Consider the following 21,502-nt stretch of genomic DNA (forward strand, 5'->3'; position numbering starts at 1 on the left):
CCCCCCCCCCCCACTACCAAGAGGTGAACAGCCAAGGCATCCATCTCTATGCCTTAACTCCCCCTGTTTCCCTCTTTTGCATCCTACCAGCTCCTGACTTGTTTTGACCCCTTATCATTTCCCACCTCAATGATGGCTGCGGTCTCCTGACTGGTTCCTCTGCACCATCTTGCCTCCCAGGCTAATTTCTTCTTAAGCTGTCAGAGTGAAACTGTCATTCAAAAATGCTGAAATAACTACCCATTTTCCACTTAAACATCCTATAATGATAGTGCTCAGCAGTATTAAAAAAAGAAAAAAAAAGATGATCATGTAACAGTGTGGATAAGTCCCAGAAATCCTATGCTGAGTGGAAGAAGCCAGACACAAAAAAGTCCAGAATATAAAATTCAACTTTATGTGAAGTTTTAGGGTCAGCAAAACTAATTATGATGAGAAGAGTTCGATGGTGGCAGCTTCTGGAACTGGGGAAGATGAACTGGGAAGAGGCCCTAAGAACCTTCTGGGGTGATGGGAATGTTCTGGGTCATGATATGCATGTCAATTTAAAAAGAAATAGATTCTTTATTTTAAAATCTTTTAATGACCTTCTTGTCATAATAAGTCTGAAGTTTTGAGTTTTGCACCAAATGATCTGGCCCTTGCCCAACTCTCCAGAAAGTCCCTCCACCCCATTCGATGTCCAGAACCCCAGCCAGATTGAACTTCTGGAATCACCAGGGTCTCGTAGATTCTGTCATGACCTTGTGTCCTTGCCTCTGCCTCTGCCTTCACAGCCATTTCCTACTCCCTCCTTGTCCACCCACTGAGGGTCTTCTCATGTCCCAGGACTAGCTCAAGCTAGACCTCCATGAACATGTGATCTCCACCCGCTCGGGGACACCGTGTGCTCTTGCTCTGCCTTCTGTTGGCTATACTCCATGGCTTGCTATAGCAACATCCCCTCCTGGGAGGCAGGGGTGGTATCTGAATGTCTTCCAGTCCTGGGAACCTGGCACAGTGCCTGGCATATTGAGGGTGCTCTGATACGAAGTCCATGATTGAAGGAAGGTCAGGACAGACAGAAGGCAATTAATTAAGTTGTAATGCCAGACTTCAAAACCCTTCCCAGGAGACTTTGAAAGAGCAGGTGGGAGGAAGCTGAATTGCAGAGGCAGGAAGACCATATTACCAACTGGTGGGGTGACTCTTCATCCAGCCCCAGTGTGAGAGGATTGGTGGGGTGACCCTACAGCCTGCACCAGTGTGAGAGTGGGCCATGTAGAAAGTGCATATCTGCCTCCCAGACCCCCACCCTGTCTCCCTACAAGCCTTGGCCTCTTTGTCCCAGAAATGTGGTGGCCCCTCACCATTTCATTCTCAGTCCAGCCAAGTGGTATGTCTTGAGTTTCCGGCTCATGGCTGGACAAGATTGAATTTACATTGAAAATCTGTTTTCTGCAAACTCATTTACTTTTCTATTATTTTTATCTTTGCACACTTGATTGGCATCAATTGCTCTTGCTAGATAGATACTTCAGAGTGGGCCTACTGCATCCCAGAGCAGGCCTGTGTTCAGAGTGAGCAGATCCAGCCCAGCTGCATTCCAAAGTGGGCGAACCATTTCACAGGCTGGCCTGCAGGGTGTGAGGGCCCAGGGGCTCTGCTGCTGGGCAGCACTTGGCATTTTTTAATCATTTTTCACTCTAGCCAATCCAGTGGGATAAATTACATTCAGGAGCTTTAATATCCAATTTGCTAAACTAAGATAGTTTTTCAAGTGGATTCCCCCCACTCACCAGGGTCAAGACAGCTAAGAGAGGCATCCCTGGGTGGGGTGCTAGGAGTAGGATGTTAGCAGATCCCGAAAAGAGATAGAGAACTGGATTGGGATAAAAGAAGAATGTTAGGGTCCTGCAAGGGGGCAGGCCCCTTCCCTCCTGGGAATGGCTACCTGGGCAGTTCTTCCCTCTGATGAAAAGAAATGCAGAATAGCATGATATAAAAAACATGGGTGTCAGGTAAGAGACCTAGGTTCTGGATCTTCCTTGGCTAGTCCCTCGGTGCCTAGAGTTGGTGACTCGCTTCCCTTGTGTGTAGGGAGGACAGTAGGTTTTCAGCTAGCTGCAGATTTGGGGACACTGACTCTGGAATCTGACATCATCATCTTGCCTGACTGGGAGGTCACCGGGCTCCATCCTCTCCCCACCTCCCCGCCAGCCAGATTTCAGGGGTTGGGTCCTAGTGGAAGGGTGGTTGCTCCTGGGGAGGCCCCATCCTTGCTGTGAGTCTAAGGCCCCAGCATGAGCCATTCATTTGACCTTCATGGGTGGGGGTGGGATGTTTTTGTTCCCCAGCTTTAACTTGGAGCCTGGCTATGACTTCCTTCATATCTACGATGGACGGGACTCTCTCAGCCCTCTCATAGGAAGCTTCTATGGCTCCCAGCTCCCAGGCCGCATTGAAAGCAGCGGCAACAGCCTATTCCTCGCCTTCCGCAGCGACGCATCTGTGAGCAATGCTGGCTTTGTGATTGACTACACAGGTAAGGGCCCTGGTGCCAGGGACACTGAAGGAAGGGCCAGCCAGTGTAGTGCAGAGAGGAAGCTTGGCTGCCCACAGGAGCCCATGTCGACCCTGGCACTGCTGCCCTGCAGGGGACCTGCCCTCCCTGCAATTCTCCAGGTGGCTTCACCTTTCACGTTCAAATACCCAGGGCCCAGGAGAAGGGGAACAGCTGTCTGTTTTGCATCCCTCTTCTATTTCCAAATCATGGCTCCTCTTCTCCCCCTCTTCTGTGAGGATAGTTCCTCACTCTACCTCACTCTCCTAACTTCACTCCAGGTAATGCCCTCCTGATCACTCCTCTGCCTTAGTGAGGGTTCTAGTATAAGTCCCAATTGTCCTCTCCATACCAAGTCTCCACCATCCTGGGTTATTTCAGTGACTATGTCTGAGTCCATCTTCTGCTGCTATAATGTACTAAGGCTAGTACATTATAAAGAAAAGAGGTTTATTTAGCTCACAGTTTGAAAGTTCAAGATCAAGTCAGCCCATCTGTTTGACCTCTGGTGAGGGCCTCACGGTGCATGACATCAAGATGGCAGGAGCCCAAGCAGACGAGATGACATGATGAGACAGGAAGTCAAAGAGATCACAGAGTCAGGCTCACTCTTCATAACCACGAGAATGACTCTAAACCCTTCCAGAGGCAGTGCCCCACTCACGACTTGACCACCCTCCACTGGGCCCTACCCCTTAAAAGTTTCACCACCTCAGTGTCACTGCACTAAAGGCCAAGTCTGCACATCAATCTTTGGGGCACATGCTCAGACCATATCCAAACCACAGCAGACCCTATGGAGAGCCTATCTAATCCTAAGGTCACAGTGCTTGATCCTCTGTCCCAAAGACACTCCTTGATCATTCTCTGGCACTTTGTTGAAAACCAGGCACTTTATGCCCCTTCCCAATCATGGTTTTTTGTTTTTGTTTTTGTTTATTTACCTATTCACTTATTTTTTTTTTCTTGCAGTGCTAGGGATCAAACTCAGAGCCTTGCACATACCAGGGAGGTGCCTCTATCACCGAGCCGCATCCCCAAGCCCCCCACCCCATGCATGTGCTCTCATCCTACCAGTGATCCCATTCTCTGACTCCCATTGCACCTTTGTATTAATTGATGCAAACTGAATAGTGGAAGAAGTCAAAAGCAAGAGTCAACAATTTTTTCCTTAAGGATAGTAAATATTTTAGGTTTGCCTATGACAACCATCGTAGCATGAAGCAAAACATAAAGGAACAGGCATGGCCATGTGTCAATAAAAAATTTCTTGCAGAAACAGGTGGTGGTCCCTGCCTAGCCAAGAGCACAGACTGTCAGATTAACGGACTGAAAATTCATGCTCACTACTCAGCGATGGCGGGACCATATGCAAGTTATTTAACTTCTCAAAACCTCCATGTCTGTAAAATAATGGCAGGAAAATTCCTGCCTCATAGAAATGTTGTAAAGATCAATGAGTCTAGACACTGAAGTCCCTGGTAACTGCCTGGCACCTATCAAGCATTCTGTAATGTTCAAATATTATTAATAGTGATAAGTATGTTCCAGGCTCTCGGGCACTCATTTTTTTTCTACTCCATTATTCTCTTTTTGACCTTTCTCTCTTCCTTAATTATCCCAGACCCCATTATCCAAATCCCAGCTCCATTTCTTGCTTGATTTGTGTGCTTGGCAAGTTATTATCTCCTAGAATATCATCTTCGAAATGGGGGTAATGAAAATTATGTTGCAGAAGTTTAGGATTAAAAGATATTTTATACATACATATTATAAAGAGATATATAGGATAGATAAAGAGAAGAGAGATGAGCATAATGCCCAGAATGTACAAAACACTTTGAGGCTACTCTAGAGATGATAGATTTTGTTGTTGTTATTATAATCCAAGTTCACTCGGACCTCATCAGCCTCTGTGTACAAATGGGGTCATATTACCAGTTAAAATTAAAAAGTTTCTGGCTCATGTTTCCCACTTGCATAATGCAGAGTCTCAGCCTCTTCAAATGTCCCTTAATCAAATCTTTCTGGAAACCCCTGGGAAGAGCTCATATGAGTTTGCAAATAATGCTAATCATGATAATAGCTAACTCAGAGTTTATCAACTGCCAACGCGGTCCGGGTTCTTTATGTCCATCAGCTCCTGGAACTCCTTATAGCTGTCAGTTGTCTGCAATCTGTCAAGCACAATTCCAGAAGATACTTAGTGCACAGACTGTTGGCCTGAACTCTTCTTGCCTCACGGGGCTGACCCGGGGATTGGATATTTTGCTGGTATCAATACAGATACAGTCAGATGTTCTGGAATTCTAGCTGAAAGCAGGCCTTAGACTCACCTGGGACCTTCATCACCCCACTCACCACCACCCCACTGCTGTGTCTTCACGATCATTTTTCTTGCTATTCATCCCTTTATTCATATTCTCATTAGTACCCTCAACTCGCCTGCTCCTGGGCCTGCTATTACGTAAACCTTGACAAACCGCACCCTTTGGAAACCCACACCTAAATGGCAAGGACATTAAGAAAGTTTCACAAACATGATACCTGCAGCTACTATAAGTGACATTGCTCCACTCAAGCCAAGCATTAGCCACTGCCAGAGCTGCCCTGAGTCCTCTGCAATGAAGCTCACAGGGGACAGCCTCACGTCCAAGTCTTCATTTCCCCTGTGGTTGTGTTCCCCTCCTTGCTTCTTCACTCTCCTAGGACAGGCATGTCCTCCCTCTCAACTTGGAATTGCTTCCCAGTTTACATTCCAGTTCCAAGTCCCCATGGGACTGTCAAAGGGACCAGACTGAATTCAAGTGTCCACTGAGAAAGCATCATGCCATTCAGCTTGTGTATCAGAGACGAGACCAGGTCAGGCATTTTTATTTGTTTGTACTATAGATATTAGCTGAGCACCTACTGTGTGCCAGACACTGATACAGGAACCAAAAACAGAGCAGGGAACCAAAGCCCCTGCCTCCATGGAGTTCACATCATAGTGACAAACAGAGTGACAGACACTTCTCATGCAAACGCAATGTTGAAGGCCCACCTAATTCTAAGGCAAAGAGTTTCAGGTGGGTCTTAGGTGGCTGTGGTTTCTTAGTCATCTCTGGACTAACCTGCTAGGAGAGGATTCTGAATGCAGTTATGTTATCTGTGGGCGTCTATTGAACCAGGCCTCTGAGGCACTTCTCCCTGGACTCCATACTCCTGGGAAGCTTTACCCTTTGCTGGAGGAAGCAAAGGGTCGGCGTGGCTTGTAGCGTCAAACACTAACAGTGAGTTCCAGGGAAGGCTTACTGTCCTTCTTCTGGCCAGTAAGTCAGTAGAAAGGGTGGGTGGAAGGACCTTTATTTTCCTCTTTTGTGGTGGCCTCCTGTGAGTCAGGAACAGGCTAGAACATCCAGGCATGTGTATGAGACCATTTGTTCATTCAACAAGCACTTACTGGGCTCCTCTTTGGCACCATGCCTTCTGCTGGAGATTGAGGATTTGGCCATGAGCAAAATGTCCCTGGTCCCTACCTCAGTCTAACTTAAAGGTGAGTGACAGAAACGGACAATAAAGAGACAAACCAGAAATAAAGAAGTGTACGAAGTTAGGGAAGAAAAGAAAAGACCTCTCTGAGAAAGAATAACAGGGCACCCATTCAGAATGGTAGGTAGTTGGTGATGGACTTGCCGAGCAGGAGCCATTAAGAAAGGGCCTTGAAGATGGAGGAGACCTCTGTGCAAGAATGGGGGTGGGATTCAGAAGGAAGGGTTTGAAGTTTTGTGAGAGAATCTGCAGCAACTCAGGAAAGGTCAAGATAAATCAACTTTTACCAGAAAAGTGCTAGTATATATCTATTTTCTTTTCCAAACCCTTGGACGTAACACCATGGGCCTGAGAGTCATGGCCAGATTTCTAACCCAACCCCACCTCCACCTGCTCCTACCCAGCCCTCACCAGACACAGCTGTGGGTCTTCCTTTATAAATTCAAAATGGAAACCCCTTCCTCTTTCTTTTTTTGGAAGACTTCAAACCACATGGAAGATGTACTCTAAAAACTTAACATTCCCCTTACCTTCCCCCATCTCCTAAAGGACCATAGTCAACAGTTCATCACCTCATTACAAAGGTTTTATGTAAGTATAAAATAACATAAATTCTATCCCAGGGGTTGGCCAACATTTTCTGCCAAGGGCTAGATAGTAAATGTCTTATTCCATATGGTCTCTGTTGCCACCACTTGGCTCTGCCGTGGAATCACTGAAACAGCCATGGACAGAATGTAAAAAATGGGCATGACTGTGTTCCAATAAAACTTTATTTACAAACACAGACAGCCGGCTGTGGTTTGCCAAGCCCTATTCTATATGAATGTGATCACACCATATGTACTAGTATGTTATCTGTTTTATTTTTGCCCACCAATAGATCGTGGATATCTTCCCACATTCATTTTCAAACACTTGTGCTATCCTTTTAAAAGACTGCATGTATTTCAGAATGGCTCTAATCCAACCTTTCAAACCGGTTCCTTGCTGATCAGATGTTTGGATTGTTATTTTCAGTTTTTTGATTTGACAAAATTTGGAAGTGGACCTCATCTATTAGGACCTGATTCTTTTTATTTTCCCATTTGGGGGAGGCCTGAGTTTTATTTATTATTATTATCATGATGTTTTAGTCATTCCATTTTGTCATTCACAGCTGAGCTCTGGTTTGGCTGACTGAAGACCTGATTTTGGTCTTAATTCTCTCTCTTAATAGCTGAATGGCTTGGAAAATTCATTTAGCTTCTCTGATCATCACATTCCTCATCTGTATCCTGAACATGAGCCTACCTGGCCCTGCCTTCTGCAGAGGGTATTGTGAAACAGAAATGAGATAACAAATTGCAAAGTGCTTTCAAAATTATAGGTGATATTCCTATGTAAGGGACTATCATCATTGTCATTATCCTCGTCATTATTATTAATGTGATAATGCTTGGAATGATAAGCCCAACTTCCTCTGAAATGTGAGTAAATATACAATAGAGTCTGTTGTTGGAATCAATGATGTGGTTGTTGATTTTCCAAGCTCCAAAATGTTCAGCCAAACAATCCAGCAGCCGCTTATTAAACCTGTGTTATGTGCCAAACATGGCCACTCCTGGTGCCAAGTTCTGTGCTTATTGCCGAGGTTATGAGAGGACTAGATGATTATCTCTACCCTCTAGGAGGTTAGAACCTGCTAGAAAGAAACACACTTACCCAGCCTACCGAGTCAACGTGATGCTATAATCAGGGAAAGAAAATCAGATTCTGCCAGAGAGAATCTGCTCAGAGATGGTGGCATTGAAATGAATAGGAGTTTGCTACACAGCTTGTTCCAAAAGGTTATTCTAACCTGCATATAGGTCCTGGAGCAGTCCTACACAGCTGGGGACCAATGCAGTTGCTTAAACAAGAAGGGAGTTTATTGTCCTTCCAATGAAAGAAATCTAGAGGTAGGCAGGCAGGACTGGGTTCACTTAGGCACCTTTGGTCTTCCTGCTCCATCTGCTGGTCCATGGATCCCACCCTCAAGGTTATTAGAATCCAAGATGGCAACTAGGGTGCCAGCCGTTATGTCTGAGTTCTAGGTTGCAGGAAGGAGAAGAAAAGATAGATGGAAAGGCCAATGAGCATTCCCTGGAGTCATCTTCCCTTAATCAGCCTTTCTAGAAGTTTTCATATTTACCAATTAAGGATATTTATAGAGTGCCTCCCATGGGCCAGGCCCTGCAATACAGCCATGAACAAAATGAAAAGCTGCCCCCTGGAAGGGACTTAGAAATTCTCATGGAAGAAGATAGAAAAAAATTATCTGACTATATAGTAGATGAGAGAATACTAATCACAGTGGAGAGAAACACAGCAGAATAGAGTGAAGATGAGCACTAGGGCAAGGAATATTGTGATTTTTAAAATAGCTGCTCAGGAAAAATGTCACCAAGATGGAGATGTTTTGGGTTAAGTCCGGAAAGAGGTGAGGGAGGGAGCCAGGCAGATGGAGGGATGGATGTTGTGCATGGAGTAAGGTCAGGCCTGGAAGGATGGTCTCCCACTCCGAATGAGAGGAGAGGCTGGCTGTTGGATTGACTTCAGCAGTCCAGATCTGACATGTTTGCATCTCTCAGGCCAGATCTAGCTGCCCAGGAGGCTGGGAAATGTAGAACTTAGCTGGCACCTTGAACTCTGGATCAAATCTGGATTCCATTATTCAAGGATGAAGGGCAGGGGATAGACACTGGGTGTCAGTTAATTCTACTTTGCATGAGCTGAGTGACCTTGGTTCCAAATTACTTAATTTCTCTGAACTCAAATAAGATTTGACCCACTTTGAATTTATGAAGAGAATGCACGAATAAGACACAGTGACATTTTATTACATCCCTTTGACAGGGGGACAGTTTTTCAGTTTTATTCATTATTGTATTCCAGTGTCTGGTACATGGTATGGGCCACTGGCCATTGTGTTCTGACCTCAGTCACAAGGTTTAGGGAGAGGAGAGAGTTGATGCAGGGGTCAGGTTGGTGCAACCCCACCCCCAGGGAATGCAGGGAAACCGCTAAGGGCCCCTTTTCCAGGTGAGTGTTTTCTGGGCTCACTTGAGTTTCAGTGCAATAGTGTCTCTGGGACTGCTCCACGCTCAGCTGCTGGCAAAGACTTAAAGAATACTGTGCCCAGCGTGACTCAATGCAAGAGCGGCTAGATGTGACAGAGTATCAAGATCCTCTCCCATCAGTCAACAGTTTGAGTGGCAGCTGAATAACAGCCTCAAGCAGCAGCTGCCCACTGTGTAGCTAGTCTATAAGGTACCCAGGTGACCACAGATGGCCCTCAGCAAAATTCCTCCTGAACTATTTGCCTCTGAACTCTGATCCCTTGGCTCTTTCCTTTGACTGCCAGGGTCCTTCTGCAAGGGCTGTCAGCACCTCTCTGTGAGCCCCATCTCTAGACAGCCACCAGGACTCTCATCAAAGTCTGATACATAGTTGTATGACCCTGGTATGAACTGGCTTCGGCTATGTCCCTCCAATACCCAGCCCTGCTGGGCCTCTTGCCTATCAGTGTTTTTGGAACAGAACTAAGGGAAGTCAGTGATGGACAGAAGCTAGCAGCAGCTCCCAAGAGCTCATGGCAAGGGAGTCTGTATAGTCCTCCAGGGACTCAGGACCTGCCTGTAGTCCCACCCTTAGGCAACATCGAATGCAACTTATGCAGTGCAGAGGGATATCTACAAGAGTAGATGCCTGTCAGGCACATCCCCTGTAGGCCTGACTGGGAATACATATAAGGATCAATGACCAAATAGAAAAATGTGGCTGTTTTAATAAATTGGCAAGCACTCCACATTGAGTGCAAAGCCCTGGAAAACTCTGTTGGAGAATTTCACTTATCCCAGAAGTTGAAGGAACCCAACCCAGGGGTGGGAGTGGTATTTCCCTGAGCACTGACATTTACTATCGTAGCCCTGCATGGCACCATGATGTGGGGTGGGGACACTGGTTCCCAGAAGCACCTGTGGGCAGCTTCACTCTTCCATGATTTCCAGGCTCAGATTTCTAACCAAATGTGGAGATATTTCTAGATCTGAAGGGAATAGAACCAGCAATCCTCAGTCTCTAGGTGTTCCTCATGGAAGCAGGTATTTAATGAGCCCTCTGCATGTGGATGTGTTTGTCTGTTTTTCTAGAAAACCCACGAGAGTCATGCTTTGACCCTGGTTCCATCAAGAATGGCACACGAGTGGGGTCCGACCTCAAACTGGGCTCTTCCATCACCTACTACTGCCACGGCGGCTACGAGGTGGAGGGCTCCTCAACCCTGAGCTGCATCCTGGGGCCTGATGGGAAGCCCGTGTGGAACAATCCACGGCCTGTCTGCACAGGTGGTGGGAGCTGGGGACAGGAGGGTCTGAGAAACAGCAGGCATGCTGTTGGCTGGGGGAGGGGGGAGGGGACACAGTGTTCAAGGGTGCCTCCTGCAAGCAGGGCCAGCAAACATGGGGGTACTGTGACTGGGGACGGCTAATAACCCGTGGCATGGCAGTCCCTGTCAATGTGTCATCTCCCTTGGATCACATAGTGATCTGTTTATTCAGATGGTTGCTCATGTCCTCAATAGAAGCCTACAAACACACAGCCCAGAGAGCATATCCTAGGGGAAGGGAGCCTAACATGCCCTGGGCTTGTTCCTGAGCTTGGGGAAATCACTAAGGGCTCTACTGTGTGGAGTAAGGCCATGGAGTGGGCCACCTCCAAGTGGGCCTGGGTCAGTTGTGGGGTCCTAACAGGGGAGAGAATGTCAGAACTCAAGAGCACAGGACTACCCAAGTTGAAAAGTACAGCCTCAGGGGGGCATGGTGGTGCACACCTGTAATCCAGTGGCTCAGGAGGCTGAGGCAGGAGAATGGCAAGTTCAAAGCCAGCCTCAGCAACTTATTGAGGCCCTAAGCAACTCAGTGAGACCATATCCATAAATAAAACATTATAAAGGACTGGGGATGTAGCTCAGTGCTTAAGTGCCCCTGAGTTCAATTCCTGATACCCAAAGAAAGAAAGAAAGAAAAGTACAGGCTCCCTTCTGCCTCCATGATCGAGATCAGCCCTTCTCTTGCAGAAATTGGCACCAGAGATGGAAACAGAAGGTGGCCACTCCCAGTGGGTTAGTGTGAGGGAACAAACATCAGCCTCTTACTCATGAGACACCAGTTGCCCAGACACACATCTGCCACTGGAAAGCAGAACAGTCTTTTCTAAGCCCCATGTGTGAGCAGGAGAGCTCCTGACCTGCACCCTAGAGCTGTGCTTTCAGGGACCAGTGCCAGTGTTAATAGAGGGCAAGGGTTGATGTGTGTCCAAGAGCACTGGGGTGGGTTTCCGGCCAGGCCAGGAACGGGTGTCCTTGATCAGGGAAGGGTAGTGTTCTGGGGGCTCCCTTTCTCCATGCTCAGGGCCACCTTCTCAGGGCAGCCCTACCAGGGGCTCTGCTAGGAGCAAGAAGGAGGATGGGCAGTTAATTAGAAGCCCACAGGGTCACCTGGCCCCCTACCTGGTTTCTCTTTCAGCTCCCTGTGGGGGACAGTATGTGGGTTCAGATGGTGTGGTCCTATCTCCCAACTACCCCCAGAACTACACCAGCGGACACATCTGCTTGTATTTTGTGACCGTGCCCAAGGACTACGGTATGTGTTATTTTGTTTTTATGTTTCCTGACTCTTCTCCCTTATTCCAAGTTGGGCAACTCCTCAGGCCTTTCCCAGTAATCCACTCCCTAGTGGGCACTGGCAGAGCAGCATCTCATCAGGACACTGAGTGCTGATGCTCCAAAACACACTGCCGGAGGTGTTCCTGACACTGGAGGAAAGGGCTCAAGTGAGGCTGGCCAGAAGCAAGGGTAAGAACTTGATGAGGAGCTAGCTACCCAGACAGAGGCCAGGTGTCCCGAAGGATCCCCAGCACAACTGTGACTGAGTGGAGGGGCAGAGGGCCCAGTAGCAAGAAGGTGGGGGAGGATAGGATGGAGCTGGGCTTGAAAGTGCAGGTAAGGGATACAGGAGCCACGTCACCCATGTCCCATCTGAAAAACAGCCTGGCCCAGAGCTATGGATAGGAGGGACAAGAAAAATGTGGGGGGAGCCACTACCTTGAGAAGACGAGAAACCTCCAGACCCCAAGAGATCCAGACAGGAGGAGCCAAGCTCATCCATCACCTGCTGGGCAGTGGTGACATCTAGGAGTTCTGCCAGCCCTAAAGCATTCAAGAAGATCCTAAAGGGCAACCAGGTGGCCAGCCTGGTTGCTTTCTTCCTGAACCTCTTCTTTGTAGGAGGGCCACTGCAATGGGAGAGACAGCTCCTGTCCCTTTAAACTCCCAGTCTCATCTTCACCCAGGACTCCAGACACCTGTGCACTTGCTCCTGCCTCAGGACCTTCACTGCCCAGCATGCTTATGTGGCAGGAGCTTTAGAACTGCAGGATCAAGGGAGAGTCGTGACAGGTTGCCCAATCCCATCTGCTACTCAGCGGCATCCTTGATAGGCAGACATGAAGTTCATGCTTGCATTCCTCCAATGACAAGGCGCTTACCCCTCTGCACCCAGCCAGCCCTGAGGCTGCTCAGTGTCAGTGAGCTGAAATCTGTCTGCGGGCACTGGCTCTAAAGGGGCAGAGATCTGCTCCAGGCATCTTCTTTTCACCAGTGAGGCCAACCTCTGAGCCCAGATAAAGGGTATATTTTCCCCTCTGGGACTGGATCACTTATCTTCCAGCTCAGCTGTCAGCTCTGACATCATCTCAGAAATCTTCCTGTGGTCTCTTATCTAAAGTGACCTGCCTCACCCTCTCTTTCTGTCCATCACCCCAAAACTTAACACTCTCTGAAATGACCTTGTTTATCTAGTTGCTAAGTGTTGGTGTGGGTTGGATGGGGCTGTCCCACTAGAATGCACACTCTGGGAAAGCAGTAACCCCACCTGTCCTGTCCACCACTGCAGGGAGATGCCCCTGCCACCAGCCCGAACCCAGTGCCCATTCTCAGGGTACAGAATATTCTCTTCCTCCTGCTCCTTGGCCCATAAGTCCAGAGCTAAGGATCTCACTGCAGCTGTTGCTGTATTCAGCATTACAAACACTTGCTTATCATGAATCCCTCCCTCTGCCTCAACACATACAACACACGTATACAACACACTTGCACACACAATGCATGCAACATACACACACATACAGTATTTTGTACATAATTAAGGCTCTGAGCCAAAGTGGAGAAGGGTCTACCCAAGCTCTTGCCATCAGCATACCAGGCCAACTGGGAGTCAGGAGCAGACAGAATGAACCCAGGTCTGGCCGATAGCTAAATGGAATTTTGCCTAAAAAATTTGGATAATCTCTGGAAAAGTCACAGAGATGGTGCATATAGCAAAGGTGGTGTCTGACATACAATAGGTGCTTAATAAATGTTATGCTCTCTCTTGGGCAAAATGAGGTAGAGATATTGCCTGCTCCATCGACAGTTGCTCCTTCCCCAGGAGCTCCTTCCCCACTCTCATCCCTCTTAACCGTGGAACATCGGGTATCCGGTCAGCTTCAAAGAAAAAGTAAGGGAGAATCTGGGGTTCTGAGATCACATGGAAAATGGGGATATTGCTGAAAGCCCTTTCAAGACCTCAATTAACTGCTGTCACTGCTTTCTCAGAAGGAATAAGCTTAGCTCAGGGCCACCTCCAACAGCTAGACCTTGGGTGCTGTCCTCAGGACCCCTGTCTGTGCTCACGCAAACCTCTCCTGTCTTCCCACTGATGTTTCCACACCCTGTCTCCTCCACAGTGGTGTTTGGCCAGTTCGCCTTCTTCCACACGGCCCTCAACGACGTGGTGGAGGTGCATGATGGTCACAGCCAGCACTCTCGGCTCCTCAGCTCCCTCTCGGGCTCCCACACAGGTACCCAGGGCAGGGCCAGCAGGGGATGATGGTGGGCTGGGGGCAGGCACCACAGGCCAGCTGCTAGGAATGAGGCCTTGTAAGCAGCAGGGGCCGTAGGTGGACCCTGGGGCTTTGCATCCACCTGCAGAGGGGAGGTCCCGTGGGCGAGGCCCCTGCCTGTGGCTTGAGGGCAGGCCTGGCCTTTTTTTTCTGATTTTAGGCTTGTTTCATTTTCATTGTAGAAAATTTAAGGGCAAAACGAAATAATCAGAGAATTTAAATTAAAACCACCCAGAAAGAACCACTGATAATATGTACTACATTTCTTTCCACTCTTTATATCTCCTTAGACTTCATCTTTTACATATTTTATTGAATAAAAACAATAGACATGTTTTAACTGTGAACTTTTCTCTGACATTTTTTTTTCATAACAGGGTATTAAAAGGCTGCTTACTAGTGTTTCATGTAGTTATTTAAGTATTCATACGTAAGTATGAATTCCCTGGAGATGCCATTTACATTGTTTCTATATTTTACTCTAATTAAGAGTAATTCGAGGTATTAAAAAAAGTAATTCAAGGTATTATATGTATATCTTTATGCATATCTCTGACTGGCATCTTAGAAGCAGAATGACCAAGTCAAAAGATATGAGAGATCATTATGGCTTTTTATACAGATCGTCAAACACCCCTGTTTGGGGGCGGGGGGTGCACTGGGGTTATGGCTCAGCAGTAGAGCACTCACCTAGCACAAGCGAGGCACTGAATTCGATCCTCAGCACCACATACAAATAAATAAAATAAAGATATTGTGTCTAATTACAACTAAAAAAAATTTTTTTGAAAAGACCTTTCTACCTTGTTCACCAACTGTGAATAAGAGGGTGTTATTCTCATGAAACCAGGCAATTAAGACACCCAAAGTATCATCAGTTTGTAAAGCAAAAACAGTATCTCATTTTCTAATTTACTGTTTTTTATTACTGGTTAGGTGGTAACCTTTTTATAGTGTGTTTATTCGCCTATGTATTTTCTGTTTGCAAATTTGTGTCAATTTTTCCATTAACACTTGTTTTTCTTATTTATTGAGTGAGAGCTCCATATAATTATAAGTGATATACATTATATACAATAAAACCTTTTGTCTAGATTATATGCTATAAAATGCCTTCCCCTCCAGTTTGTCATTTGCCATTTAATTTTCTTCGGGGTGTTTTAATGTCAGAAAATGGAAATTTCCCATGATATCAAATCTATCAATGTTTCCTTTTATGGTTTTCTCCTTTGCTTTTATGCTGATCAAATAAATATTCCTCTGTGTTTTCTTTTGCTTCTTTTTAGTTTCATTGTTCTGCCTTAATACCCTTGGAATTTATTTTGATTTATTATTTGATACAGAGGATCTAACCAGTTATAGTTAATCAGTTGTCCTAGCAGAATTTTCAAAATGCCAGATTTACATATATTAAATTTCTATGAAGTGAAGGGTCTGGTCTGTTCCTTGACTTTTCCTCCAATGTTTATTCTTATATCACTTTTAGTTATTGTAACACTATTACCGATACTATCGTAGTGTTTAATGTTACAACCATTTTAAATACATGCTCTTATCAATCCCCATGGTCATTCTTTGTTTTGAATTCTTTTTATTGACTTTTCTTGCTTACTTTTTTGTTTCCGAATAAAATTTAGAACTATTTCATCAAGTTAAAAAATTGCATCAAGAATTTGACTGGAATTTCATAAAACATAGATTAAACTAGAGAGAACCCACATCTTTAGGTGAACACTTCTACCCATCCAGGAACATGGTCTATCTCGCCATTCATTTATCTTTTGTAATTTAGGGGAAGGTGCAATGATTTTTATTTAAAATTTTTTTAATTTTTTTAAATATTTTATTTTTTGGTTGTAAATGGACACAATATCTTTATTTTATTTTCATGTGGTGCTGAGGATTGAACCCAGGACCTCGCACATGCTAGGCGAGTGCTCTACAGCTGAGCCACAACCCCAGCCCTGATTTTTATTTAAGCAATATTCATTTTTTTGTTGTTAATTTTATTCCTAGAGACTTCATTGAGATGTTTTGTGGCCCTTTGTGTTGCTGCCACAAACAGATCTTTTACTCGCCTCATTGTGTTTTCTAACTGGTCTTTGTTATTAAATTCCAAGACAGTCATATTTTTGGTATATTCATTTTGAACCTTCCAAAATAATGCTACCATTGTCAACTAATTCTTGGCCATTAAGCAAGAAGCAATGTGATTTGCAAATAAATTTACCTCATTTTGCTGCCCTCTTTTCCGTGTTTTTTCTTTTCTTTCTCTGTTTCCTTCCATGATCACTGGTCTATTCAAGCATATTACTTTGATTTCAGTGGTAAATTTTTTTACCAAAAAATTTCATAATTTCTTTTAAATTTAGCAACATAATTCATATAATATACTAGGATAATGTTTACTATCCTTCGTTTACTTTGTTTGCTGCTCATATCCCCTGACCCTGTATGCTGAATGCTGTATTCATAGTTCCCCTTTTTCTCAACTGTAGGCGAGATTTTGTGTTTTTTGTTGTAGTTGGTTGGCTGGTTGGTTGGTTGGTTTTTAATTTTTTCTCTTGCTCCAATTTATCAAATTTTCTACACAGTTTATTGTTATTTTCTAATTAACCTCTAATTAATTTCATAATTTCTCTCCTCTTTTGCCTCTTCAAATTATTTTGTTCTTCTTGTTCAACTTCTTGAATTGGGGTTCCCCCCCCCCCCATGTAAGAAAGAATACATTTACAGCAGAATATTCAGTTTCAGGCCACACATCTTAATATGTACTACTTTCCTTATCATTACTTTCTAAGTAGCCCACAATATTACTTTTGACCAAGGATTGACTAAGAATGTCTCTTCTTTTCCATGCAAGACTTTGGATCTTGTTATTGTTACACTTTTGTTGTTAATTTCTATTTTTCTTGCCACATGGTTACAGAATGTGTCCTGTGCCACTTCTACTTTGGAGAGTAAATGAGATCTTTCAGTTGCCAAGGACATTTTGATTTTAAACCCCCAAAGGATCTGAGAAGAATGTATGTTCTCTGTAGAATGGAGAGGCCACACAGTAGCAGAGGCCAGCTTGGACTCTGCAGTCACACCAACCGGACTCGTCCGAGCTATCGGCCTTGCTTTCTAAGTGCGTGAGCACAGTATCTGACCTCTCTGACTCTCAGTTTCCTCATGTGAAAAAGGCAGATAGCAGAAGTCTTACCCCTAGGGTTATTAGCAGGAGTGAAAGGGCCTTGAAATAGCTATTGGATCAGTCTTACTCAATTTTGTTTTTCATATCCATTTATCAGAGATTCTGCACCAAATGACTCCTCAATGCCACTATCCTGCACTTATGCACTCAGCCAAGAGTATAAATCAGGACTCCTCAGGATGGGATATCTTTTTAATATTGATCAATTGATTGACTGATATAAGTATAGCTGTAGAGATAAAAACCTAAGTATAGGTATATGGTCTATAGGTAACGAGAGATTGGTAGGTATGTATTTAGAAGCTTTGGATGCAAATATGGATACAGATACAGGTATAGTTATGGGTGTGTAGGACTAATAGAAATGGAAGGAAGGAAGGAAGGAAGGAAGGAAGGAAGGAAGGAAGGAAGGAAAGATTAGACCTATCATTATTGATATACTCAGAGAGTTTTATTCCTCCCTTGGAGAAACACTGATAATGAGCCCCACCAGTACTGATGGGGGTGAACTGTCCATAGTGTGTTGGGGCTAAGAAAAAAGCTTATGGAACATTACTGAACGTCCTCACTTTGTTTTCTATTGGATACAGCAATGATGGAGAATCTTGCATTAAAACACCTCCCACATTGTGATATTTCTTTGTCTGCATATGTCTTTAACAATTTTCATACCCTTTGTATCCCTATCTGCCTTATCTCTCTTTCCTCATTTCCCCTGAAAGCTTTTTTTAAATTTTTTTCTAATTAGTTACATATGACAGCAGAATGCATTTTGATTCATTGAACACAAATGGAGCACAACTTTTCATTTCTCTGGTTGTACATGATGTAGAGTCCCACCATATGTGCAGTCATATATGTACCTAGGGTAATAATGTCCATCTCATTCCACCATCTTTCCTGCCCCCATGCACCCTTCCCTCCCTCCCTCCCCATTGCCCAAAGTTCTTCCTCTCCCCACCCCCAGCACACACCCATTATGGATCAGCATCCATTTATCAGAATATTCAGCCTTTGGTTTCTTGGGATTGGCTTACTCCGTTTAGCCTGATATTCTCCAACTCCATCCATTAAGCTGCAAATACCATAATTTTAATCTCTCTTAATGCCGAGTAATGTTCCATTATGTATATGTCTTTATCCATTCATCTATTGAAGGGCATCTAGGTTGTTCCATAGTAGACTTTTTAAGAGGAAGATTATTTACTTACTTGGCAGGTAAAACGTGCAGCCTGGTGTCTGTCAATGGCTTGTCCTCTCTGGTTTTGCTTGTTTTGTGTTGACTTTGCTGTACCTCCTTCCCATTCAGACCTGGCCCATCTCTAATTTCCCAGTTTTTTGTTGGTCTTTTAATTGTTCTTAGCGATTATTTTAAAATCATGAATCTCTTCCCTACGGACAAGTTTTGGCATCTGTGCTCAGTTTTGCTGCCTCGTGAACAGTGATTATTTGGGGTTGCCCATACTTTCCTGGCTGTATTTATCACTGCTATCCTTCATTTCCCTATTTTAGCTCCTTTTTTCAGTAGGGCTCCTAACTACAGTACTTCCTGTCACCTTGCATGTATGAGAATGCCTTTCTTTTGACATATCATATAAATGACAACTCAATTGCAAATCAAATTATGGTTCACACCCTTTATCTTTCAAAACTGCAGCAACTATTCCACTTTATTCCAACATTTAATATTACAAACAAATTGGGTTCCAACCTGATTCCTTGTCCTTGTAAATAACAGATGCTTTTCTAACCCTATGATTTTTATATTTTTTCCCTTTAAAAATCACACAGCCCACTGTGTAAAGGGGCATATCTATTCACTGCTCAGATCTGGCTCTTGACAAGTTGGTGCAATCTAAACCATGAGTCGTAGGAAAGGTATCTTCCTTTGTAAATTATTTTTTCTCCTTTGATTCCTCCACCTTCTCTCTCTGGAACTCCTGACATACGTCTATTGGGTTTTTCACATCCATCATCTGTGTCACTTGTCATTTCTCTTATTGTTCTGGTAACCTTCATCCTTTTTTTGTGGATCCTGGAAGAAATTCCCATGTTTCATCTCCACTGTTTGATTTCTGCAGGGTCCAGAAGCTGTGTATGAGCATTCCTGTCCCTTTATGGCCTTTAATCTCAGATCCTTCCTTTGGCACATCCTCCTCCTCTGACTTCACAGATGTGATGTTTGAGTTAAACTTGTGACAAACGTGACCAAGAATCTTCTGAGATTTTTTCTGTCCTTTGTTGTACTTGACATAGAAATATTTTCTTTGACTTCTTAGAGTGGTCTTCTCTCTAAAAACGTTGAAATCTTTTCTTGTGTCGGGGGATGTTGCTCTGTAGAGAAGGAGGTCTGCATGCATTCTGGACTGAAGTCACAGGCTGTGTGAGCCATCCCTGGGGTCCTAACCCACATCTGTCAGACTAAACAGTGGGAGGACAGGAGAGTGTTCTCTGCCCACCTCTGTTGCCAGGAGGAGCTAGAGAGGGCCAGCCCTCTGGGCTATGTGTAAATTTAAGTGTGCTGTGCAAAAGGTCATCTGTTCACTGTGACCAGTAGCATCACGTAGGCTTTCTGGAAGCACTGGTGGACCTCCCAGTGGCTCCCAATGTCTTCTTGGCAGGTCTGAATTCCAGCATGGTCCTTTCTGATCCCTACTTCCCTTCTGCATCCACTTTCAAGGACCCATAAGATTGCACAGGAGAAGCATGTAGCAGTGGCCATACCACTGCCTGCCACCATGTCTCCCTGGGCAAGTCCTCCCACAGGAAGGTGATGAGGAGCAGGACTGTGCTTCATGGCTGCAGAAGAGTTGGTGCTGTCCTTCCTCTTGTGCATCTGCACCACACCAAACAGGACTAGACCTTTTTCTTCTGCAGCCAAGGCTGCCCACCTTCTCCAGCCTCCCCTGCCCATGTAGATGTCCCCAGTGAGTGTGTTGTGACAATACCTCCTGATTTGCCCGAGACCATTTTAGCTTTCACTTGGATGTCCTGGCATAATTATTAATAGCATGACATTTTACTCTCAAAAGTGTCCTAGGATAAGCAATAAATTACATTATTGCTCTGCTTATCCATAATTTCATAGGAGGTCTGGGAAAGGCCAGCTGCTCTCAGGTGATCACGTCACCCTCCTTCCTAGCCAGTGCCTTGTTTTGTTCTGTCTTTTTGTTTGTTTGTTTGTTTGTTTAATCAGATGGATGTCAGTTTTCCAAGTACACTGCCAGTCAGCTTGGTAATGACCATTCTGTCCATCCTTGTGGGTCAACACATCTTCAGCCACTTTCTCCTTTCTGGGCAGGACATGTAATCTTTCTGAACCCCCTTGTCTTGCTCTGTTAAGTCAGGGTCCTGAACTCTGCCATGCCAACCTCCCAATGACCACAGGTCAAGGTAAGTCCATGGGAGAACTTGGAACTGTAAGGTACACTGAATGTGTGAGGTTTTATTTCAAGAAGGCCTGGACTGTGGAGCAAACTGCTGTGTGGGATGTGGGCAGCCCCTGCTCCCCGGCTGGGATTTTCTCTGCTGAGCCGGCTGCTAGGCTCACAGTCTTCCTCCCTTCCTCACCCCTTATCTCTGCAGGAGAGTCTCTACCCTTGGCCACCTCCAATCAAGTTCTCATTAAGTTCAGTGCCAAAGGCCAAGCACCAGCCAGGGGCTTCCACTTTGTTTACCAAGGTAGGTAAGACATGGACGCTGGAGGTTCAGAGGCCATCTCAGCTCCCCCATGACTGTGATCCTAGAAACGGGAACCTTCAAACCCTCATCTGACCTTTTCTCAGGATATCTGGGGGCAATTATTCTTTGGGGGGCAATTCCCTGACACTCAGTTGAGATTCATACACTGAACCTTTACCCAAATCACACATTTCTTGGACCGAACTCTGTGGGATGAGGAATAAAATTAGATCCCAGAGGCTAACTCCTTCCAATTCCTCACTGTTTCACTCCTGCCCACTATCTGGGACAGTCCAGATGGATGGGGGACACCAGCCCAGCCTCTTTACCTGGACTCTGTCTCTCATGGAGCTTGGTTTTGTTTGCAAGGCACAGTAAGGAATGGGGTACACAAGCTCTGAGGTGAGGTGGTGTCAGCTACTGGGTGCCTTGGAGCCCAAGTTTGCTCTGTGTAGAACAAGGGTAGTACAAGGTCCTCACTGACAGGACAAAAAGAGTTCATGGCTTAGCTGGTACCAGGCAATCGATGTCCATTCCCATCTTTGTCCAGAACAGCAATGTCTTAGAGCACCCCAGCTTTTACCTGTGGC

The 21,502-nt window shown here is 45.1% G+C and overlaps 1 protein-coding gene across 3 annotated transcripts in view; it reads left to right on the forward strand.

The window, feature by feature from the left end:
- Csmd2 (CUB and Sushi multiple domains 2) overlaps window positions 1-21,502 on the forward strand; it is a 546,044-nt gene that overhangs the window by 427,413 nt on the left and 97,129 nt on the right. For all 3 annotated transcript variants that reach the window (XM_048815794.1, XM_015485297.2, XM_048815793.1), the window contains 5 exons: window positions 2,337-2,524; window positions 10,246-10,440; window positions 11,620-11,736; window positions 13,880-13,993; window positions 20,817-20,912. In XM_048815794.1, coding sequence (XP_048671751.1) covers window positions 2,337-2,524; window positions 10,246-10,440; window positions 11,620-11,736; window positions 13,880-13,993; window positions 20,817-20,912 — 710 coding nt within the window. The remainder of the gene's footprint in view (window positions 1-2,336; window positions 2,525-10,245; window positions 10,441-11,619; window positions 11,737-13,879; window positions 13,994-20,816; window positions 20,913-21,502) is intronic.

The sequence above is a fragment of the Marmota marmota genome, unplaced genomic scaffold, assembly GCF_001458135.2.
Source record: "Marmota marmota marmota unplaced genomic scaffold, marMar, whole genome shotgun sequence".
In the NCBI taxonomy this organism is placed as follows: Eukaryota; Metazoa; Chordata; class Mammalia; order Rodentia; family Sciuridae; genus Marmota; species Marmota marmota.